General features: G+C 43.0%; 1 protein-coding gene across 3 annotated transcripts in view; it reads right to left on the minus strand.

The window, feature by feature from the left end:
* The window catches only part of numb (NUMB endocytic adaptor protein), a 42,126-nt gene that overhangs the window by 7,859 nt on the left and 8,180 nt on the right, over positions 1-26,087 (minus strand). For all 3 annotated transcript variants that reach the window (XM_083924653.1, XM_083924654.1, XM_083924652.1), the window contains exons 2-3: positions 10,576-10,712; positions 5,540-5,614 (exon numbers count right to left, since the gene is read on the minus strand). In XM_083924653.1, the coding sequence (XP_083780779.1) occupies positions 5,540-5,614; positions 10,576-10,701 (201 nt within the window). In that variant the 5' untranslated portion in view covers positions 10,702-10,712. The remainder of the gene's footprint in view (positions 1-5,539; positions 5,615-10,575; positions 10,713-26,087) is intronic.

Below are 26,087 nucleotides of genomic sequence, written 5' to 3' on the forward strand. Positions count from 1 at the left end.
AAATCACATTTGATTCTTTCTCCTCTGATTCTCCATGGTTGTTCAGCAGACAGAAACGGATTCCCACAGACGGCAGTTTTGACCTCTGAGTCAAGCCTGTGACTAGTCACCGGTCAGCCAGAGTCAGGGGTCAAGTTTAGGCCGCCGTGACCACATAAAGAAACCACAACCACCAGACCCGACCTAGTCTTAATCCTCCCTTCTTCCCCCTGCTCCCTGAGCGTTCCTCTCCTCCCCATAAGCTGTGAAAAGGAGTGCCACTCTGCTCCTGTTACACAGCCATGGTGGAGACGGCACTCGGAGCACCACGTTAACGCATGATTTCACATGTTAACCAGCACTGGAGATTCATTTGGAATGAGCTAAGCGCTTGTTAGTGTGTGTTTATGTGTGTTTGTGAGAACCACACAGACATGCAGATGGTGGGAGAGCCTGAACAGTTAGTATTAGTAAGCTATGGTCAGGGGAGAAAAGGTCTCTATAGGGTTGAGATAGCTAGAATGGGAGAGCAGTGTGGGGGATGGGGATTTGGAGGTATTTCTCTGCAACAGCACAATAAAAACCTGCTTAAAAAGACAAAAAAAAAGTATAACAAACAAAAAGGTAATACAATATGCAGGTATACAATGTGTGAACTGGGGTGAAACTACAGTTGGGGAAAAGCTTTTTGGGCAGACAGAAAGGATAGCAGAGTTTTGAAGGAGAAGCCAACAACTGAAGCAGGAAACTTTGCAGCCTTATTTCTGATTATAAGAAATATTGTGCATACCGTACCTCTTTTTTACTAGAAAACCTTTTAGTAACACTACTGGCTGGTGGCTTACAGGTATTTCTGCCTGCAAAAACAACACTAACTGCCAGCAGGATGTGCGACAACGAAAAACGCGTCTTGCGAAATGTTTGTCACTGGCCCACTTTGTGCAACAACTCACACCTTACAACATTTACTAGAAACGTATAACAGCAACATCAACTATAGGACAAGGTAAACTTTATCATGGAGAGAATACTTAACCACTACCTACCCTGCAGAGAAGCTATAACAAAGAGGAGGAGGTTGCCTATAAAACACATTTCCTACTGCTAATAAGAAGTGTTTATTTTTTGTGACTAGGGCGGTCACAATAGGTTTTTTATATTATGATTATTGTCAGAGGAAATGCCATGTTTTCACGGTTCTTGTGATTGTTGATCAGGGAATGTATCATCTGATAGTATGAAAAGAAAAGACAACTGGTCCCGCACAAAAAACACGTCAGCTTACTTTATATGGAAAATAAACAGATGCACACATACTCATAGAACTGGAGTTACATCCAGGTAACTAATACATTTCCCTGGAAGATCCCAAAATTAAACAGCAACCCGAACTCCAGTTTAAACCGTTCCAATTTATCAACATAACATTTGCTAGTTAAGTTTTGTAGTTTTTTTACTTTGACTTGAGCATAAAGGGGTGGATGATTATCTCAAAGATGTTGGAATATATTTGAAATGTTAGAGACTTCTCGATGGCATTCTTTGCAAACTGGATATCCATCTTCAACTCCCTGGTCATTTTGGAGGTATAGAAAATGCTCCATGCTTTGATTTAAGCTGCTTTTTTGGCAGATATGAGGCCGGAATATTTTCTTCTCAACACTTCAGGCGTTCAGGATTTCACAGGACACCAAAGATATCATAGCTTTTACAGTTATGAAACCGTGGAGTTACGTGCACATCCCTATTTGTGACAATTCTGAGGTTGAATTCAGGACATGATTAAAGAGCTTTCATGTGTTTCCCAAAGGTGGTGTTTACTCAGAGGCTATCTGTAGTCAGGGTAGAAAGGCATCTTGCTTTTCATACCACGTCTCACTAAACGTCTTAAATGAGAGCTCCAGCTAATGTACACGCTGTCTGATGGATATATTGTCAGTGATGTACCCTGAGGCTTCTGGGTGAAATTCTTTCAGCATGTCAGCGTCTCCTGTTGGGGTGCCCCACCTGAGTCTACACAGACCAAACCCTCCAGGTCACTACGACCTCCTGAGTAACAGCAAAAGCATTCCCACTGATAGAACACCTCCAACCCTGGGAAGTCAGCCAACAGCCCCAGGAAGTGATGTCATGGTGACAGCGCAAAAGGGCAGCTTGGAGGTTGATGGTGCCGCAGTGCAGCCTCCTCTTCCACCCGCCTCCACTCCTCGCCTCCATCCTCCCCTCTGAGTCACGGTTCACAGAGCTGTGAGAAAACTCTCATTACCGTCCCAAAGGCTGCTGGGAAAACAATGGAGTCGGCTCAGAGCTAAAGCTGTCACACACATAAATAAACACACTTCGATGGGCAGCTGGACCACCAAGACGCGCCCTCCAGGCATAGGGAAACTTAACACACATACAGATCTATTTTCATGTTCTTATTCGTCAGAACGCAGCTTCATCCCTCCGAAACCTTAAGTGCTGATGCTGCTAGACTGTGTTGGTGTTGTGGCTGCCCAGGAAACAGCCCTCATCAGATATTAAGTGCCAACAGGTGTGTGCCTGGTTCCTGACCAATTTAGTTATTAGCTCCTGGAAATAGAGTCTACGGCTGAGAAATATTAACTCAGTCTCTCTGCTGGTAGGGACTGTATTTGTTGCCTGGCAACAGTTAGCCCAGAGACAGTGAGGATGAACTGGGATCTATCAGGGCCTCGCTAATTGTATATCTGCTTTAAAAAGGTTGGCCCTCGTCTGGTCTGGACAGTCTCGCTTTGACATGGCAGCTTTAGGGGGCAGACACACTCAAGGTTCACACTCTTTTTAAGAAATCATTTTCCAAGACCTTCCCAGGACATTTCCAGGAGTTTGTCATAAAAATACAGGACAGCACTTGTGCACAAACAGTTCTATAATTTTTTGGTAGGCCTAGTACTGACACATTTAACCACTTACGGCTCTGGAAAACATAGACTTGATGCCCAAAAGATCTACAGATTGACGTGGGAGACAGAAGAAAAGGTTGCGTGCTGCTTTGCGTCTGGTAAACCTGCCTTGAAGTGTCATACTGTGCAGCTTATCCTAACAAGTCCAGTTTCAAACAAAATACATACCTATATGTTTACTTGGACGGTCTGAGTGATGGGCTAAAAATATTTTTAGATTTTCCAGGACAACAGATAATTTCCAGGATGTTTAGTAATTTTAATAATTTTCAAAATGTTTCCACGACTTGAAAACTAGTCTCTAAATTTCAACTTTTTCCAGGACATGTGGGAACCCTGACAATGTACCACCACGATGTTCAGCTCTGCTCTATGCAACAGAGCCAGCCTTGCTGCCAATAAAGATGTCTGTAAAACTGTTTACAGAAACCTCAAATGGCATTAGGGCTGCCTGTCCATGATTCGAATCATCAGCAGAGAACCCCCGAGTCAAACCACAGTTTTTCAGTTGAGTCATCTTTTTCATCTGCGTCATTGTAGACAGAGCATCACAGGATCACAGCACTTTACTATGCTACTCTTGTCTGAAAATCACTGCAAAACTAATCGGAAATGAATCTCCATCCGACTTGTCTCTGCCTGCTGCTACGCTGTTATGAGCTCTGGTGCTGAATGTTAATACTCTCGTATTATGAATTTTTAAAATGTGAAGCTTTAGTTATGAACAGCTTTTCCAGAGCCCAGAAATGCTATTGTTCCGGTGTGATGGCATCTCAAATGTAAGGTTTATTCGAAAAGCAGGCAGACCTCATGAAAGTAGACAATATTTGTGTGAAGGACGCCGCATAACAAAAGAAACAACACAGCATAAAAGCTCCTTTCATTTGAATGAATGGGCCCCATCTTGGAACACAGTATGCAGCCAAGAGTGATTGTTTTCTGGCATTTCCTGTAAGGTGAGCCTCTCGGGCACACAGGTGGATTTCAGATGAGTCCTCAGCTGCATGAAGGCCACTAAGCAGCATCAAGACATCAAGTGTACAGAGGGCAGTGCAGAGGAAGACCTTGAAAAGATGCCTGTCTGACTCACATTCTGAATGTGGCAGAAGTTAATATCACACCCTACTTTTAAACAGGGATTAATAAAGCCGCGTCTGTGCTGGCTGACAAATAAGGCGTCTGGGTGGAAAGGGAGCGAGGAAGTGGAGTAGCGGAGGAGGAATGTCATGAGGTTGAGGAGGGTCAGATAGTCGCAGCTCGCAGGAGGACAGAAGGCAGAAATAAGCACACGCCTCTACTTTTGAGTTGGCTCCATTTTGTCCAACCTGTTAAAATGACTGTAACTCAATAAGACTTCACAGCCTCAGGCTCTGTGTATATCATGTGACCTCATCAAGCACCAGAGTGTGCGTGCTGGTGTGTGTGTGTGTGTGTGTGTGTGTGCTCAAGTTTTGTGTATTCACTATATTTGTGCGTGTATACAGAAGGTGTGTCTACTGTGCTTCTGGGCTTACTTCTTCAAATTAGAGGTTTGTGAGCCCCATCTTAGTGTTTGTGTGTAGTTGTGAAACTGAATGTAAATTTGCACACACACTAGCTGTGGTGTGTGTCTAAAAGTGTGTGCACGTGTGTAAAATATCAGCATATGTGTGAAGAAAGGTGCTTCTGTTTCACCGTGAGACTAGTTTGCATGATATAACTTCTGTTTTATTATACTGTTATGTTTTCACTGGTATGATAAATGTAAGTGTTCCGCTGTCCATTAAATTGTACTCATAAAATCCAAATTATTCTCAAGCATGTTCCACATTGTAATCAAACTAACAAATGGCTCTCAATAGCTCTAGTAGTCCTAAACAGCTCATTGAGTCAAACATGCAAAATGACTAAAGGGCCCTTGATGCAGTTTTATGAAGCAAGAAGAAAAGGTATTGATAACGGAAGAAACAGTGAATTAGTCATTTAAACTGAAACTAAAAGCTGATCGCAGACGATTCAAGCAGGAGTTTTGTAACTTTTGCTGGCACCGAATTCAAATGTATTCCTAAAACTTGCTGATCCTCCTGAATGGACTCAAGACTCATTTACCCACAGGAGTTTATGACCTGGGCGGGGCCTTGGCAAACAACTGACAACATGGAAAAGCAATTGCTCCACAGTTTCCCCTTTCCCCTCCCCATGCTCCTCAAACTGGAATTTGTTCTTTTTACACAAGTCCACCGGAATCTCCTGCAGCAGGAAGTACATGCCGGTCTATCTCCTTTGGCTGAGACAGCGTACGACGAGAGTGAGACAGAGGCATTCAGAACAGACCTCGACACCCCTGGAAGTTGTCTGAGGGCCACGATGGGTGGAGACCCTCACTGACAAACGGCAACAATCAGCCACACTCAGGCCTCGATATACAGAATAAACTAGGCAGGAATAAACAAAAAAACCTGCTTGGTGACAGATTAAAGACGGCTGCCACGAAATAAAGGAAATGTTAGAAGGAGTCAGTAGGACGTTGGTAGCACTGTGAAGGGAACTAATGGGAGGAAAAAGGTAAAAAAAAAAAAAAAAAGGAAATAGGATGTCTGGTTTTTAGCAGCCTCGTTCATAGAAGTACGGAGGGGCTCTCTTGTGAAACCTACCGTCTTCAGCCGCTTCACTGCATCCTCACAGATGTGCATGCCTCGGGACTCCTCCACCTCCACGTGTCCCAGGTACTGCAGGGTAGAGAGAAAGAAAGAGAGAGAGTGAGTAATGCTGTGACAAACATTTCCCATGGCTATCTCTACTGAAGTATAAGTACGGTTACATTCATAAACTCTGCAATGAGATTGGGTATTTTAATGAGTCCAGGCTGTCTAATATCCCCAGGTAGGCCAGCGCTGGTGATTTATACACCTAATTAATTACCACGTTGAGGTCAATCGCGGTTCAATTGCTCTCCAGTTGATCCCTAATTTTGTCCACAGAGAAAATACTTAATACTTTCATGAGAAATATACATGGGTAAATCAAACAAAACTCACTGCTAGACTGATGTCATTTTCACTCTATGGCCAAAACTGTGGTAAATTAGTTCTCCAACTTTATGTTAGTGATGGGGTTTTTATTAATGAGATATGAAAGCATGAGATAAGAGTATATCCAGTTGTTCCTCACATTCTTTTGCTTGGTGCCTTTGAACTTCTTTTACAGATCACAGGGGTTTTCTAAAGTTACTGTAAATAAACATTGTGATTGGGTCTATATGACATTAACCTTCAGGGGTGCTTTATCACCCTATATACCACAACGACAGATAATTGTGAAGGCGATCATCTACTAAAGAATTAATCAAGAGATAAGATGCATCTGTCAGACTCAGCTCCAACCATGTGACAACCCACATCAGGACATCGGGAGATCCTACGTGAGTGAATTTAACTGCAACTGAATGAACGGAAGAAGGCTGCCTCCTGCAGCTCAAACCTCCCTCCCTGAAGCAGCATCACACCCTGCTGTGTGTCACCCCAGAGTCACAACCCTGACCGCCCCAGAAGCTATTGTGAACGCAGGGCCGGAGAGGAAGTCCTTACCCTTTCCTTATAGATACACACAAACCAAGTGACGCTGACCCACGCCTGTCACCCCCACCCTCCGGCCCTGCTATTTTGAGACTGTGACGCCACAGCAGTGAGTCACTCTGTCGGCGTATTATAATACACATTCGTATAAACAGAAACAAGTAAACACACAGGCTAAGGACAATTCTGATACAAGGAGGCAGCTGGCAGTAACCAGGACATTGGAAGCAGAAGCTAATAGGGGATCAGCCAGGAGACGTGGCTGAGGTGAGATGAGTAAAGGCAGGGGAGGCTTGGAGTGTCACAACAGATGCTTCACTGTAGCATTTCACGCTGTCCTGTTGGTAAGTAGCTGGCAGCAACAATCTGAAGGCTGAAACATTCACATTTAACAGATGTGCTCAACCAGAACAACAAAAACATGACTCTACTATTAATTCATAATGATGAATATCTCCTGAACAGCGTGTTGAACATGTGTAGGGTAATTTGGTTCTGAATTCCAGGTTCGTTTGGGGGTCCACTCCAGGATTAGTTCCACTTGGCACTAATCCTGGAGTGGACTAGGATTAGATTCCCATTATATTTGTATTACTGTTTTCTCACTGCCACTGCACTGTTTGTGTTTGTTTGATGATGATACTGTATTTACATTTGCCTGCCCCTGGGCTTGATTTTCCAGCTGTCAAGGGCCAGCAGAGGTAAAAAAAATGTTTACATTTTGTAAACATTTAAAGTAGCTGATGATAGGGGGGACAGGGGTCAGGGCAACAGCCTGAGAGTAAAAAAGTACACTCCTGTGTTTTATGAATATTCTGTTTTTTTCTTAAAGCCTAATAAGTGTGACAACACAAGATATTCCAGGGCATTTGACTTTTCCTCTTATTTTCCATGCGTTTTCCATGCCTGGAAAATTGGTCAACTGTTTTCCAGGTTCTGCAGGACGCGTGGGAACCCTGATAGATATTCAAGAAATGTGCGCAAACACGACCTGATTCACGTCCGAATGAACTGTGAGAGATTCGAGCCCAACTGGTCCAATCGGGTACAGGCAGAGAATCAAAACTCTAAGCTTGAGCCAGCAGCTGGCTAGCTTCATTTTGCAATGAAGACTAGAAATGGGGAAAACGGCTAACATGGCTCTGTCCAACACTAACAAAACACCTACCAGAACATTTAGGTGCTCTGAAGGCAGCATGGGTACAAGGTGGCAATTCACATACATCAGTATCAATTCACTGAAGTTGGCTTTGTCAGTGTAAATCCATCTGGATGTTTTCCAGATGGATTCCAGGAATTAATTCAGGGGATTGGCCATAAATCAGTTTCAGTAAAAAATTCTGTTAGATTTAATAGAAAGTCTTTACTCAAGCAGCCTTACAAACTCTTCTTTCTAACGTGTGAATAAATGCAAGTTTAGAAACGGCACACATTCATTTCCATATGAAAAAGACGAGAAGGTTTAAACGTATCAAGGACAACACACATAACCAATTCAGTCTAATCTCACATCCGTCTCCAGCCTTCAGCAGACTCATAACACATTTCAATACAAACAAATCTACATTTGTATGCCTTTAGCAATCACCTTGAATCATGAATAATTGTCTGTCACTGCAATTTCAGCTGGAAAACAACAGACACAAGCATAAAGATACACAGGCTTGGTGATCAGTGGAGAACTGTGCTTTTACGATGTTTGTCAAAAGTGTAGTGTAGTCAAAAGCCACAACATTAAAAGCTCTTTTCACCCCATTTTATCTCCACCAGCCCTCCAGATCACCTCTTTTTCCCTCCACACCACTTTCAAAACAGCCTTTCTTCTTCTCCACTGCACCTCCTGTCCTCTCTGGTGGCTGCTTCTTAGTGCAGCAGTCAGTGATAATTTCTCTGCAACTATTCCAACCCACACACAACTGGGCTCCTCTGAGGCACCTAGAGCGGGAGACAGTGAGCAGGAGGGGGAGGAGGGATACAGAGAAGCATGGTAGGTTGCACTGGAACGAGGAAAGCCAGTGCAGAGGAAAAAAATGCTGTTGTTGGAGAAGAGGAGTGTGTGGCTGCAGAAGTATGAGACGGAAAGCATGACAATGAGAGATAAAGGTAGTTTTCCTTTCGCCCACAGTGGCTGTGAATTCACTGCATGCTTTCACTACTTGAACAGCTACCAGAAGATATATAAAAGGAGAGCAAGATGCTGCAACACTGGCCAGTTACCTGAGTTTTGCTAAGGTGTGGCTACTGGCTGGTTAGTTACACATCACTGGAGCATTTTACGAAAAGAGGGAAATCTGCAGTACTTAATAAATAAATAAAACCTCTTTAAAAGACAAAGATCAAAGACAAAAAAAGCCTTGAATAAAAAGGGAAGATGTTGTTCATCTACACTTTTAAAAGAAGGAAAGAGTAAATCCACAAATCTAGATTTGAGTACGCTAAGGGAGATGATTTATGGGGAGCAGGTGGGGGGGAAGGGGTCTGTGTGTGTGTGTGTGTGTGTGTGTGTGTGTGTGTGTGTGTGTGTGTGTGTGTGTGTGTGTGTGTGTGTGTGAGAATATTTGGGAGACAGCTTAGAGGAGATCTTGAATCTGGGACGTTTTACACACTGGCTGACGCACATGCACAACCGTTCCACATCAAGTCTCCACCGTTTTCTCACATGAACTCCTGACAAAGTCTGACCAATCGGGTGCAGACATTGTCCAGTGTAGCCTTTTGACCGTCTGATTGTGTCAGATTTGTTCTCACTTACTGGAATACTCTGTTTGGTTTGGACGAGGGGTGGCGCCTGTGTAGAGCGTGCAGGAGGCGGAACACGACGCAGATTACAAAGATGTCACATAGCCGAGTCTCTTGAAGTTTCTTGATTTGGACTGTCATTTCAGTGTTAGTCCTTACCAACATAAGTTCCTGAATCTCGTCGTTGTTCCAATTAGACATTTTCAATCCCATCTTCGTGTATCACCCTTCTTCTTTACCCTCGGATGTTTGTATTCTTTCGGTTTTGTGCAAGCCGCGTGATTAAAAACGCCATCGACACGCCCATTAGCCTGCTGTGAATTATCCAGAAAATGACCTGCTCTATTCACACAGGGGCTCAATCACACATTACATGGTCTTTGGACTAGGGAGCCTGCAGGGCGATGTCTGTTTAATGTCTAGGCCAACTGATTTCGGACGTTTGCGTTTACACATACGGCTCCACCTGGTAATGTTTGCAGTGCGTGTGTGAAAGGGGCTTATCTGTCCAACTTAAGGACAGAAACCTCAAGGTAGTTGAGTTTACTTTCTCATCTTGCTCAAAGAAAACGCGATAAAGCAAACACACGGGTGACCATAACCATAACTTGTACACTAATCTATTTCCAGGTGTTTCCATGAAGCGTGGAAACCCTGCATTGACCAGCTGCAAAGTTCATATAATCTGAGGACAACTTTCTCTTTCTCCACTCTGAGGTTTTCAATTCCCCTTTATCCTGAGTGCGGTGAGCCACTGGACCCATGTGATGAGAGGAAGCGTACCGTTGCACTTCTGTTTGCAAAAGTAAAAGGTTTTGTTGCCAAAACACAGCAGACTCTCCACTCCATCAGCCGCAGCACAGCACTCAAGATATATACTGTATGTAGAAAGATACTGCAACGTCGACTGAGTCATGTGTCTAGCACTGCCCCATGGCAGTGCCCCTGAATTTGTCTATAATTAAACAATTTTTTTAATTTGTATATTAAGTGGTCCTGATTATTCTTGGAGGCCAGGAATCAATAGTGCACACATCCCACAGGTTTGGAAGGCTACAGCAGATAAACTTGCAACATAGATAAAAGCTTTTCTCACAGTCTTTGAATGCTTATGATTTATCACAAGTGGTGTCCTTGGGGAGCGCGGCAGCAAGGATGGTATGAGAGTGCCACAGTAAGACCAGCACTGCAGTGTGTGTGTGTGTGTGTGTGTGTGTGTGTGTGTGTGTGTGTGTGTGTGTGTGTGTGTGTGTGTGTGTGTGTGTGTGTGTGTGTGTGTGTGTGTTTGTTTGTAAGAGAGAGAGAGACATAGAGAGAGAGTTTGTGTGTCTGTGAGGTTTTGTATGCAGGTGTGTTTATGTGTGAGGGAGAGTTACCTTGACTGCAAAGCTACATTTGCCGCTGCGGACCGCCTCCTCGTCTGTCTGCCACTGATGCGGCCGACTCGACTCCGGCACGTAGACGTCTTTCTTCCGCCGGAAGCTCTGCCGTAGCTTATTCATCGCTGAGCTCCCTGTGAGTGGTGAGAGACACTTTAATTTATTTTTCTTAATTTAATTAATCCCAAGGTGAAAATTCGGCAGCAGCAAAACAAAAAAAGCACAGAACAAAAACACATAAAAGCAACAATTAACAGGAAACAGCGAAATATATTAAGTAATAATAAAAGTCTGGGAAATGTAATTCATGTTAAGTCAATAGCGTATGTCGACATGAAAATTAGTCAACTTCCTGTGTTTGATAACTGAAAAAGAAGCTGGTGGTTGTGCAGAATCACACTGCTACCAGAACACCACTTTTCTGTGTCCATAGTGCCTGTAAATAGGAACGCTTTAAACACTGACATCAGTGCACAACACAATAAGCTGTTGTCTCTCTGATTCACAAGGAGGAACAAAAGAGTTGGAGCCTTTGTAGTGTTTAGGAGTCAAGGCCGCCCAATTAAAAGGGAACAGAGGACACCGAGAGCAGTCTGCTGCTCCTATTGAGAGTAATATTTACCTGCTGATTATAGCACAGCTACACAGTTAAATCACAATAAACATGCGTAGTATTTTCTATCAACATTTTTTGAATTCACTGATTCAAGGTTTACAAACCCACTTCCTGGTCCAGCTTTGTACCGATTTCTGCTAGCTTCCATGAGGGTTTATTAGCTTAGCTACATTACGAGTGTCTTTACTTTGGGTTTACCCTCTAAATAAAGTGGTAGCTAATCTGGGAACACAATTGGTTTATTATATATTTTATTCTGACCGCTCAATTTTGCTGCCCTGTCAGACTTCTGCAATCTGAGATTGGAACAATTACTTAGTAGAGTACAATGTTATCCAAGAGAACTGCTATAACAATAAAGTTATAAATAACAATAGTCTTCCTCAAAAAGGTTTTCTTAATGTTGAGTGAAGCTTCTCACTTAAATGCAGGTTCAAACTAGATTTCTCTAAGAATCTTAAAAACGGAACAAATAAATTGGGCTAAAAGCACGACTTTAAACATGTCTTCTTGGCTTTGGGAGGAGATTAGGAGGCACAAAAAAAGCAGAGACCCAATTAAAAGTTGCTGATCCAAACTAGAACTGAGAGGTGCATCCATCATTGAAAGTCTGGCTCACGTCTTCGGCATCTCATAACCGGGGACCACAAGTCATTCAGCCGTGCAATGCTGACTTTTAACACGTGAGCAGAGTGTACTCCTTGACCAAGTTGCACCCACTAACTTCTGAGCTGATGAGGATCGGGCGGGATTAAAGGTCTTTAATCCAGGAGAGCTGACTGTCCACACACACACACACACAAGAAGCAACATAGCAGACTTCACTCACAGTACGTACACACACAGCACACAGACACAGACACAGACACAGACACAGACACAGACACAGACACAGACACACACACACACACACACACACACACACACACACACACACACACACACACACACACACACACACACACACACACACACACACACACACACACACACACACACACACACACACACACACACACACACACACACACACACACACACACACACACACACACACACACACGACTGAGCTGTCTGTTTGCATAATGAAACCTGTCCTGTGAGTCGGTACAGGCTGGGGACAGAAAGTGTGTTTGAGGTGAGGCTGTCTTATCTGTCCGTGTCAGGCTCCAGCTCCGTGGACAGCACACAATGAAGCTCTCAGTGCTAACCAGGCTGCCGAAACATACATAAACACATCTTCCTACTGTCACTAAAGGGACGACCTGGAGTGGACCTGGGAGACAGGAAAGGGCTCAAGAGCCTGAATCTGCCATGTGCAGAAGCATATTTCTGTACTTCAAATAGCCTGAGTGTCACTACAAACGACCTGCTGCTTATTTTACAAAACAACTGCATTTTATGGACTAAGTACGACTTCTAAATGACAACTAGTCACATGGCCAGATGAGAGGTAGCGTGGCCTACTCTGCAAGTCAAATTCAAGTAAAGATTTTTGCTGTAGTTGGTGGATTTTTCTCTCCCTTTTTCCACATTTTCTGTAATCATGACCCCCTGAGCCATGCTGTAGGTAGAGACACAAATTCACAAGCTGAGATGTCTGAAAATGGGGCGGAAATGTCAATTAGCAAGGTGTAAAGCAGGTGCTTAGATGTGTAAAAGCACCCATTTTGTAGTAAGAGCCAAATACCTCTGCAGGTGTCATGATATAAAAGCTATTGACTCTGCTGTGTATAAAAAGATGTGTATTTGTTTGACTACATATACACAAGTTGTAGCCTGCAGTAGAGTGTTTGAAAACAAGACGACAGGGTGAGAGGGAAAAAAATATTGCTTCATCCCTCACTCCCGCTCTCTCCTAACACACTGGTTTATTTAGGTCATATCATGTTTGGGCTCACCGCAGTGCCAGTGACAGGATGCATGGTTGCAGCCCTCAGAGTGAAGAGGAGGAGCAGGAGGAAAACAGATTTGTCTGCGAGCGCCTCATCTTCGATGCAACAAATTAAAGCATTTGCGTCCCATTGTTATGCATACATTTTGAGTAGATGTTGCCAACCTGAATTAACTCATCTTATTATCACCAGGCCCCGCTCAGTGCTGGAATTCTTAAACATCTTCTATAACAGGGCGGGTATTTTCTTAACACGTCTTTTAGAAAAACAAGTTTGATTGTGAAAGTGTTGAATGATACTCAGGGAAGCTGTGGCAATGTTTGTTAAAAACAGTATTTTCTTATTAATTACAGCTTTTCCAGAATTTGAAACATCTGTGTTTTGGTGCTGGAGTTTGCCAACTCCACAATCAGGTTTTCCACAAATAAATAGCAGATGGAGGTTAGTTTTAGAGAAGCAAAGGTCTTTTATCTATTAATCTACTGACTATTTCTTTGATCCATAAATCCATCAAATGTCAGAAGACGGAGACCTCTCCAAATGCTGGTTTTGACCAAAGATATTCAATTCATGATAGAAAACATGAGAAATTCCACAGATCCTCACATTTGAGATGCTGGAACCAGAAAACTTTAACACTTATCAATATCTCTATATAAACAAAGGATCAAATGACTACTTGTATGTGAAAGGAGTTGGTGATAGTGACAAACCCATAGAGAAGTATTAACCAACTGTGTTCTCCTCAGCTTTAACTCTCATCAGCTTTGTGTCCAGCTGCGAAAAAACTTTGTTAAACCAACTGTACACCCCCTACAGTACCCACCACTTAAAGGTAGACAAACAAAGCTAGAGACTAGCTGGTGGACGTAGTGGAGTGTTTAGCAGCTAAAGATGCAGATATTTGCCTCAGGAGTTGTTGGAGACCAAAACAGAGGTAAAGGAGATAAGACTTTGGTTTATCAGCCAGCCACAAACATACAGGCAACTTTTCCTAACATGTTCACCATGAAAATGTGATTTTATGTTGCGTTTACAGCTTGTTCCCTCTTTCTTTTTATCGTTATTCTTCTCATTTTTGTGTATTTTATCTAAAAGACATTTTTGACATGAGGGGTTTCTGAAGAAAGCCTCTAAAATAGTTAATGGTTAATTCTGGGATTTTGATGAGCCAAAAGCTCAGAAAAAAAAGGACATTTCCTCCCAGGAGATCTCATTTTGGGCAAATTAATCCCTGGGACAGACAAAGGTAGAACACTATTAGTCTGTAAAACAGGTTTGTATTTTCGTCCCGCAGGCTGCAGTCGTTGCATAATGCCACAAAGTTCTTCTTACAGTACTCGACTAAACTCACCTTCTAAATCACTTATGCTACTGCCAGCCTACAACCCACACACCCTTTTCTGTGGTGTACTGCAGTGTCTAAGAGACAAATAAGGAGAGAGCAGGAATGTAAGTGAAAGCATGTATACTCGTGCGTGGGAAACAGAGCATACGTTTTCTGTATTTGTGTATTATGCAGTATGTGTATGAATGTTTGTGCTCAGCCAAGCATATGCACCTGCAGCGTGAGTATAACCCTTTGCAGGAATGTGATATGAATACCCCGACAAGATGTTCATATTTTCTTCCCTTAAAAAGGCCTACATCCATTCCTGGGTTCTTTGTACTTTTAACCCTTTTCAGACTGACACAATGGCACTGCATAGATCCACAATGCCATAGGTTTGAACCAGAACAGTTCATCTGAACCTGACTCCTCGACTCTGCAACAACCGTCTGTTTTTTGGTATGAGAGTGTTTATGACAGTAATAGAAAAAATACTTGTGTTGATTCCAATCAGAACAAAATTGCCGGTGAAACGCTTAAAAACGTGAATTCTTTTACACTATATTTATGTAGAATATCGAAGTGCATTGAACTACAGCTGCGGAGAGGGATTAAGCTGTCAAAGCAGACTGGTAGGTCATACGTGGGTTGAACCCATGTTCATTATCCCCAGTCAAACATGGAGTTTATGTATGAAATCTGCATTAGCCGCAGTGCCACCAGCATTCGGTAACGCTATTGTGTGTGTATTAGCAGAAAGGTGAGCAGTGATAGGGATGGAGGCCAGAGGAAGCACAGAATGAGCAGTGAGGGGGTAAGTCTGGCTGTGTTGCTGCAGAGTTCTGGGGTGGGCAGTTGGATGGGTGTGAGGTGGGTTGAGGCCCCAGAGTTTGGCCATGAGCCAGATAGAAGAAGAAGACAAGGAGGAAATGCGAGGGACAAAGATGGAGTGTGGAGAGGTGAACAGAAGGCTAAGGAAGGGAAAAGTCAAGTTAAGAGGCAGGACGGTCAGAGGGAAGTTAAATAATTATGGAAAAGAGCAAGAGTTAAGATGGAGCGAGGTGGAGGAGGTAGCATTAAAAAATATATTAGCACAGTTTCCCTTAGGTTTGTATTTATTCCAGACTCATTAAAAACAAGCATAATTCTCCTCACAGCAACAGTGTCTTCATAAGTGGTTTAACTAGATTTTAAAAGAACTAATCAATTCAACTTCATGACCTCAACGAGGTAAATCAAACCTGCAGTAGAACAGACAGTAATGGCTTCTGACTCTTATACTGCACAGAGTTTATGATCTTTGTAGGCATTAAATGCAGCCGTGTTATCCTTTCAAGTGAGGCAGACAAATACAGCTAAATATAAACGGCGTGACTTCAGAATTTTGCTGTTTGTACATCTACAAAGCAAAGAGAAAAAGCCACAGAGGTACGTTGTTTTCCCATTGAGAAAAGTGAGTAGCACTCACTTTATGCAACATGCAATGTTTCATATCTGCACTGCATTTGGGTTTATTGAAGTTTCTTTCTTTGGATTTATTTATCTGTCTCTTCAATGTTTGACCTATTTCTGTTGCGAGGCAAATATCCTAGCATACACATTGGGATAGACCAAACAAGACAGAAATGAAGGGTCCTTTTTACTCAAAGCCAAAGGTTGCATGACAGGTGTATTCATCACAGATTTCACTCACTAACGGCATTGAAACATTTGTCTAACTTAATCATGTCAAAAGGCAACAACATGTCTGAGGGGGTTGCTTTTAAGCATTACAAAAACAATACTTGGGCAGTTTTAATTTACTTTTTATAAGATTTTACAGGAATAAATGCTGGAAAGAGGCATAGAGGGGGGCTGGGAGAGGGTGGCAGGACTGAGGAGAAAAGACGGGTGGGAGGGGGAAAAGGCTTTGGAGTAGGAAAGCAGGATCTGAACCCCGCTGGAGCTGTCACAGCTCCTACAGTCTGGTGCCGTGAGGATCTCTGGCTGTTCTCCTACCAGCACTAATGAGGACAATTACACAAGGACCATTTATGCTCTCTCTGTGTTCATGTAATCTCTAAAGACTCTCACGTGCAAAATCATCAACATGCTCACTGGACAATTACAGGCATAAGCACACAGAGTCAACAATGGTGGTAAAGTGTAAATAAAGAAATATACAGAATAGGAGACACAGGGGACAAACAGAAAACAAAAGTGCAGAGATAGAGGAACAAACGGAGTGTAAAACAGGACTTTCCCCCCATTCAGTGTTGTGCTGCTGCTGCCTGGGATAGAGGGAGGGACTGCTGCTGCTGGCTGTAGATGTAACAGCATTTGAATAATCTCTTCAGGAATGGAAAACTGATTAATCCTTGCAGAAGGATCCTAGGGATGAGTACAGCGGTTGGGTTTCAAAGGAGAGATAGGGAAGGAGGGAGGGACTGAGACTAGGAGAGCGAGTGAGCGTGAGAGAAAGAAAGAGAATGGCCGGCAATTCAAGACAAAAAGGCCCCACTGTCTTCTTTCATGACTTGCCCCACCACTGTGCCAGCTGATACTCTTCATCCTATTTTATTCTGCTTTGCTCAGGGAATTCCATGTTATCTGTGTTCAGACTGGGCTGAAAGTTTGGAGAGCAACTAGGATAGGATAGTCTCAATCAATAAGGCCAGCCATCCGTAGTGCAGAGCATGCCTGGCCGGCATCTCTGCTGAGCGCTGTTATCAGGGAGCCGGCCGACTTGAGGTGATAGTGCCTCTGTTCTGCTCCCAAATGGCCATATGAAGAGAGAATTTGAAAAATGCCGTCACTGTGGTAATCCAATTTTCCGGGCCCCGCTTTGTGGCTTGGCATGCTTATGTAAAAAAAAAAAAAAAAGAGGGGTATAAAAAAACAAGGAGAAAATGTGGATGAAAGTGTGCAGTGCATTGAGGGAAGCCAAGTTAGGCACACAAGAGAAAGGCTGCATGTCCAGGACAAACTGTGAGACCAGGAACAGGGTCAAAGGTCAGGGCAATCTGCTTTCTGGCATCCGGGCTGGCAAGTTTATAGTGACAATAGAGGGAAGTTAGCCAGACAATATCGCTCTATTTATATTACCAATAACTGTACAACAAATACAATAAAAAACTGTCAACGACTATTTGAAAAATCCACAACAGACGTGACGTTATTGCTCAGGGCTGCAATAGATTAATTGACTGTCTGATATTGACATTTAGTGTTCAAGTTCAAGAGAACAATGTTAGATGGGCGTCCAGCTGATTCCTTTCATTAATGCTAATCGTTAAAGCTAACCCCTAAATGTGATATTCTGGGTCACATGCATCAGCACAGAATTAATTACTGCATCACAGTTTGAAACTCAGGGTAGTTTGACCTATGGAGTCTATTCTGTGTCATTATATTCAGTAGTTGCACACGCTGTCTATACTAAAAGAAAGAAGAAATTGGTGTCACTGCTGCAAATGTGGCACCACCACTCTTTCACTGAGGTTTTTAGGTTATATCCTTCCCCAGAGAATCCAACTTTTGGAATTACCAAAAAATACAGACATGTTTGTTTCTTCTCGTGAAAGCCACATTTGCTCCAGATGTCTCATTTAAATCGTGCGTGTTTGGCACAGTTAGCATTGATGATGTGAGGGATCACTTCAGTAATTAAACTAAATCAAAACCACTAAAAAAACTGACAAATGTCAGGCAATGTAATGATCGTAGTGTTGTTTCAATAAAATGGTTCTAAAATGTATGATGAATTGCCAACATGCAAAAAGTAAAGCAACACTGTCATTTGAGTTTGAGTAAGGATTGAAATAAAAGTCATAGGCAATGTGTTGTGTTTTGTTAAGGTTCGTTATAAAACTACATAAAAACTTCATACCCAGTGGGGCAATTTGTGTGAGTAAATTATAGTATACTGTGTGTAGAATAATATGATGCCCCCAACTATAACAGTGCACACCATGCAGGATAGTATAACATAATATTGTGTGTGAAATAAAGTATACATAGATATAGACAGACGTGGTATAAAGGTGCATACTGATATAGTATGATGTAGTATGTATAATAGTATATAGAACAGAATGTCAATGGCATTTAAAGGGTTTCTTTTGATTTTTGATACATATGTGACCCCAAAATTAGGATCACTCCTGCCTTTATCATAGCCAGTTACTATTATTGCCTTGACAAGGCTGATTATAAAATAACTATCCATCCATCCATCCATCTTCAACTGCTTGTCCCCATCGGGGTGGGGGATAAAATAACTAGCACAAAGAAAAAGAAAACAACAACAATCAACAATTAAACAGCAGTAGTCACAGTGCGTCCAAGCTGGTGGAAAGACAGACTGTCGGTAAACAAGTGTAACTCATCACCAGCTGCTCCAGCTCGGCATGCCGCTCTCTGCTTCGATGATCTGTACACTTTGCATCAGTTTATTTGCCAGGTACAGCATGTATCTGTACAGTGATCCGAAGATACAACCTGACACCATGATGAAAAGCATGCAGATCCAAGAGACGTGGAAAACAAACCTATGATCAGTCGATTGTAATGCATTGTTCTGTAAACATCAGCCAAATGTACAAAGCATTGCACAAGCTGAACTAATGCAGTTACTGAAAGTCAGCAGGACAATGTGTCATTTTTATTCCTGAAATGCAGCTATTTTAGGAGGTTCAAGATGTCTAAAGGCCAGAGAGAGAACGATGAGGACTTGGTACAAATGGGTGGTACTCCTCAGAGGAAGGAAATGGTGGGAATAGGAGTGCTGGCTACTGTTTGTACAGCTCACTCACTCCCTGTCTGCCACTGAATCATTTCAGAGTCCTTCAATCTGTTCCCTGCCCCCAGCGAGACACGATGACCTCCGTTTCCTGAGTACACATGACTGACCGGGGTTAGGGTAGAGACAAGGAAGAAAATAGGGCCCCAGACTGCTGCACAGGGAATATTGAGTTCCTTTTCTGTACTGCCACCTTTAATTGTACGTGCACGTACATCAGTATCTGTGTATCTGTCATTCTGTGTGCGGTCATGCTGGTGTATGTGCATGTGTGTCTAGGAGCGGCCAGGCGTGGCATTAAAAGAGGCCCAGTCCCACAGCAAGTCAACCAGCCAGCCGGAGAGCCACACATCACTTTGGGCAACAGCTGAGGCCACGTTTAAATGGCCAGGGCAATACCCTGGCACCAGGGAGTGGCAAATCACTGTCACTGTATCGTCTCCCCTCAGGCATGATCCGGCAATGATTCACAGACTGAATCAATAGGCCGGGTCTGGCCTGGTTTCAACCATAACGCCACACTGGGCATCAAGAAGGCATCCTTTAAGATTTATGTGCCTTGCCTTTGCCCCAAAAACTGCATTTTTGCGATTGTTTTTCAAATATTCTTGCTAGAGGAGATGGTCTGTCAAATGGAGTGGAGTTTCGATTAAATGAAGAGAGCTATAAACACTATAGTCCTGCAGGGGTGAGGGGCTGCAGACTGAATGCCTGCTAGGAAGGGTAAAGAATTTCCCCCCGGGGATCAATAAAGTATTCTGATTCTGATTCTGATGTAGTGGTTTGAGTGCCCCAACTTCATCAATTTTGGTCCCTCTTTATGGGACACTGCTGCTGAGAACACAATAGGTACCCACTAATGTGACAGTGGCTGAGACTTTTTATCCTGACTTGCCATTGCTACCTTCCATCTTTGCTGGGACGACATCAGTGTTGTGCAAACTGTGAGACAGAAGCTTGACCTCCTTATAGGCGGTTCGCTCAGAGTGAACCGCAGCACTTAGTCCCTGACTCTAGAAGTGACATCTGTTGGGAAACTTTGAGTAAACCTCGGAGCGAAAAAGCTACTCATGGAAACCATGTTTGCTTTTTCCCCATGACATCACTGTATTACACACACGTGCAGCAGAAACAGAGAGCCCACACAAGTTGAAGTGAATACACACTTGTAGGGCTGGATAATATAGCCAAAACGTCTATCCCAATATAGGTCATTTAATATCTCTATAACAATACACATCACAATATAGCATGCTGTCTGGTAATTTATTACATAAATAGAAATAACGGTAAGGCCAATTTTTGAAAAATAAAAAATACTTGCAGAGTAATTTCTCTTTTTATAGAAAATAAAGTGAAATTAAAGAGAAAAAATGCAGCTATGCACCTCCTATGTTTACATGCGTTTACATGCACACACACACACACACACACACACACACACACACACACACACACACACACACACACACACACACACACACACACACACACACACACACACACACACACACACACACACACACACACACACACACACACACACACACACACACACACACACACACACACACACACACACACACACACACACACACACACACACACACACACACACACACACACACACCTACCAAGGCACTGACCTGAGAAGGCATAGACAATGTTATATATTCACTCCAGTAAAGTGCTGTTAATACATGATCTATTAATCCTACTTATGGCTGCCTCACAACAAACATTAGCACATTTATGGAGTCTCAGAGGAAGAATACTGATCTCAAGAATGCAGTTTATATCCCTAGTCTCTGCATATACTCATATATATATATATATATATATATATAGCAAATTAATCCAGCAGAGCCCCCGCTGAGCAAAAACTGATAGCTGACCATTCTTGGATCAGTAACGCTGCTGTGATTTAGTAAACCTGGTGCAACCAGAGGACGGATTAGTGCGTAGGCAGAGAATGTCACAATCTTTGGTTAAAGTACCATGTGTCAACAATCACTTTACAAGCAACCACAGTAAATATCAAGCAAAAACCCTGTTATAGTCAACAAGTGGAGGGTTTAACCACAAACTGACAGACCATTTCCCCAAGAAGCTTACACTGTAACACATCAAACCTAACACAGACTGACGCACTTTCTGTCAAGTTAAACAGGTCTGGTTGTCCCAGAGTGTGAGCCAGTTAGCATGGGCACCGGAAGACAGACAGGCAGCACAGTGTACTTCCTGCATACCTGCTGACTCGGAAGAGAAAAAATAAAATATGAAAGATGTTATCAATTTCATGCACAGTTGTTGGTTAAGCCTCAGCAGTCACTCATCTCTTTCTGTGCAGCAGCAGCAGCAACAACATAATTTCTGATTTAACCACATCAGGGCAAGTGAGAATCTATAGGTTTCAAAACAAAGTCATCACTGCCGACACACAGTTGGCTATCCCCTCCCTGCTGCTAATTGTAAAAATGCTTTTAGCACCAATCCAAAGTTTGTTTCATTCTCAAGGAAGTGGATCACTGTGATCAAAGATCTAACCAAGTATCTGAACAAAGCTGAGTGAAACGTTCTGGCAGATTATGAACAACAGCGTCATTAAATGAACAGATCCGAAAAAACAGTGAGCTTCAAATCCCTTTTTATTTTACTTGTGACAACATGTTGGTCCTTTAGCTAGTTCTGACCCACGCTGCTTAATGGTTACATTTCTGTTATATTCAAGTGTTTAATAGTGAGAAGTCATATGCTCCTTAGTCTGCTTATCATCCTGTCTATAGCCCTCTCATCCTTCTCCCTTCCCTTCAGCTGAGGCGAACCAGAAGAGATGTGTGCCCTGCAGCTGCAAAATTACTTCCCTCTCTAAAGAAGCTACGATTATAGGGCACTGATGAGCGATGTAACTGGTCCGACGGCCACAGGCAAATGCTCAGCATCAATATCTATCGGTCAAATGTGGTGATTGTTACATGATCATCAACACATTTAGGCATCAAAGAAAAAAATACAAAGAGTGAAAAGTGAAGCAGTGATCAGAGCCCATTAACTGGCTCCCAAAGCGAGCTTCAGAGTCGATCCAGGAGGAGTTAAACTACATAGGGATCATTTTTTTTTATCTTATGTGTGGTGCTAATGCATAAAGGGAAGTTAAAGTGGGCTGTCGGTGGTGGTTTGCGGACCCTTTACAATACACTTTTTATGTGGTGGCTATCCTGACAACTGTTGGATGACTAAAAGCTAGCTGTTATTGCCATTATCATAATTACTATCCCACTTCTTGGTAAACAGAGATTACAGAGCACACATACACATTTTACAGCAGCAGTCAGTTAGCCACAGTGCCACTTCATGTGGAAACACAGCTAGGTAAAGGTGTGGATGCAGTATGCAAAAGGAGGGCAAAAAATATACTGCCTCCGTTGATAATCAAGATTAATAATCATAATTTGTAGTACCATGCTGCTAAATCATCTGGATAATTTCAGCTACGGTCACAGGAGCCGAAATAGTCAAGCAACTAATGTCCACAAAGCATTAAAATTTTGTTTAGGTTTTATTTATGGGGCCATAAAAAAACATTTAGGCAGACTGAGTGTATAAGAGTTGAGGAAAGCCCCTCAGTGAGGAATGGTGTCAGTATGTGTGTTCACAGTGTTCACTGAGTGATGAAGGCCTGTCACTCTTCACTGCTCTCCCAATCAACATCTAAAGTTCGCTGCGGGGTGAACGTATTCTGCTGGGGGTTTAAACGCTGCACTGCTGGCTTCTGACACTTTGCAATGCATCCTGTAACCCACTTGAAAAACATGCGTGTCACTTTGATATGCCTAAACAGACCTGCAGGATGAGTAAGACTGAGAGGGCGGCGCACACAAGTGACGGAGAGACTTAAAAGGCAGGGACGCAGCGACAGAGACATACAAAGAGGTGACAGCGTGAAAAGGATTTGAAAGGGAATGAACAAAATACTGAAAGTGAATAAAAGATAGACGAGGAACAGAAAACAGATTACATGGAAAAATACAGAGAATGATCAATATCAGACAGAGAGAAAACACGCCACGGTTCCAGCTGCTGAGTCAATATGTTGTCAATAATACAGCTTTTCATCCCAACAACGCTATTGATAAATGGCAACACAGTACCGTTGGTCAGTCTGTGTGTGTGTGTGTGTGTGTGTGTGTGTGTGTGTGTGTGTGTGTGTGTGTGTGTGTGTGTGTGTGTGTGTCTCAGTACTCAGTAGCAGTGTTAGTCCAGCAGCAGGAGTGATGAGAGAATGGAGTGGAAAAGGAACTTCCTGCTGAGTGAACAGACAAGCAATCGCTGCTGTGCCCCTCTGACCAGGCCAACACACGCACACACGCACACACATGACATAATGAGAATAAAAACAGATTCCTGTGACAACAGGGTCTATTCATTTATTTATTTAGGAAACTGTGTCAAATCGTAATTGGGAGTTCACGTGATGCAAAGCGACTTGTACTGACGTCAGAAATCATCCAACCAAACTGGTCTTGTGAGCATGAATGTAATGGGCTGTAGTATTCAGTGCAGCTGTTGAGACACTCGCTCATTTCAGGAATTCTTTCCACGTACCTGAGCTCTGCATCCTGGTTGGGCCGTTTGTCAAGCCGAAGATGACTGTAGAATACCAAGTTACGCAACAGATTAAGTCTAAACTGCTAGTGCTACCTGGCTTTTTACCCAGCAGATTTATCGTGCAGCTCAGGCAGAGGTGGAACCAGACTTCCACAGCTACTTTAAACCTATGGGACATCTTAATGGCTGGAATTGTGTTAGCTGTGTGATTAAATTAGATAAGTGAACACAGCACTGGCTGGAAATACAGGGGACATTTCAAAAGGTAAAGAAAATATATTCTTTACTAGAAATACTTCTGTGGTGTGTAAACTACCCCGAAGAGCACCTCTAAGGCTGCACTTTAAACTCATGTCAGTAAGAATGAGATTATATCAAGTTTCACTTCAAAAACACCACGATTCTAACCCCAGAGAGACAAACGTTTTATGTAAGCAATGCTCTCTAAATGGCAGGCAACTTATTCCATGGTGTACTTTTATTTTAGTGCCAGGAGCGATTCAGCAGCCATGGTAGACGCCTTCTTTTCCCAAAAATGTTGGACAAGTCTTTTGTAAAAGAGTCCAAAAGTAGACGGCTGTAATATGAACATAAGAAGTGATTTCACCATGTCCATTCACACTCAGCCAATGAGTCAATCAAGCTCTTTCTCTACAGCCAAAGATGAAACTCAGGCCGGCAATAAAGTGATCATACATTTTAGGGCTTGGGCGACCTTTAATGAGCGTGCATGTCAGGCAGGATCAATGAATCATGCTTGAGCTAGTATGAGTGTGCAGGTTTTTATTCCAACCAAGAACTAAACCAGATGATGTCACTGAGCACCACCTTCAAGCAGAGAACAGAAACTAATCATTGAGTACAGAGTGCAGATGAACAGAAAACCTGCATGGCACATGACTGAGGTGTAGGTGTCTCACTCAAGGAAGCTTTTCTAAGTCACAATGGCTCCAAGGCTTCAACTTGTGACCTTCGCACTATCTATTGATTATGAGAAACTGATTGAGTTCTACCCCTATAAACGTAATTTAACAATGAAGAAGATTGTTTTTTGAAAGGGCAAGGAAAGGACAGCGCTGTCATGTCTTATGAGAAAAGCAGGTATAATAATAAAGCCAACAGACGTCAAGCCTTTTTCTCTTTGGTCAAAGACAGGCTCTGGGCGGGCAGGCAGACAGGCAGGAAGAGAGACGAACAGGCAAGGACTGCAGAGCATCAGAGAATGGAAAATTACCAGGACTCTACAGTCAGCTGGGCACCTTTGATCAGCCAGAGCCCAGGCACCAATTACTGTGGGATAATCGGCAGCCCTCAGAGGCCTGACGAGCTGCAGGCACTGTGGGCACAACGGGTCAGTGACCAGCAGGCAAAGGCCTGGTCAACAAGGCTCACAGAGCCAAAAGCCGATGGTGCCCCTCGCTGAAATGCTGCATGAAGGCGGCCAAACGGACAAGCAGCACAGCGAGGCAATTGTTCCTCTCCTGTCGACTTAGCACAGTGGCACTCTCACAAGCCAGTCATCCCTCTCTGCAGACCGCTTGGTGGTGGAGAAATGGTGCATTGGTAGAGAGTGCGTAAACCTGCTGCACGTCTCAGATTGTTCACACACTTTCCCTCTCTCTGCAATGAAACATACGCAACATATAACAAATGTGCACACATATGCTGCTCTCACACCTGTCCCTGTAATTATGTGGTGAACAAAAAGCTGCAGTGCTCAAGGCAGTACTTGCTGCACAGTGATGCAACACACAGGAAACATGTTCCTCGCCGCCCCTTTGCACTGATAACCCCTTCCTACCCAGGGAAAAGTGCTTAACTAGCTGTCCAAACCTACTTCACATTATCTGAGATGCATGTGGACAAAGTCAAAGTAAAGTAAATCTAACCGCGCGACCTCTCCAACAGTCTGGTCTGTGACACAAAGGCAGCAATGTCTAATAAACAAAAACTAAGCCCCTGTAGGCAGAACATGATATTCAGCTCATTAATAATTGACAACTTCTTGTGCTGGGGAATGTTCATCATCGATTAGGCTACAATGCCTGCTTCTTTACTCCACCTAGTGATCCCAAACTGTTCATAAACATCTACAACAATGAATCTTTAGTCACTGCTGAAATAATAAAAATAACAGTCTCATCACTGAATCTTTTGCCGACTCATACCCTACAGTTATCTAACAGTAACACAGTAGCCAATGGACTTTGGATCAGACATGCTGCAATTACACAACAGCCAGTGCCGGTCCAAGTAGACCCATATGGGCCAGCGTGCAGC

This window comes from Echiichthys vipera (assembly GCF_963691815.1).
Source record: "Echiichthys vipera genome assembly, chromosome: 12".
Taxonomy (NCBI): domain Eukaryota; kingdom Metazoa; phylum Chordata; class Actinopteri; order Perciformes; family Trachinidae; genus Echiichthys; species Echiichthys vipera.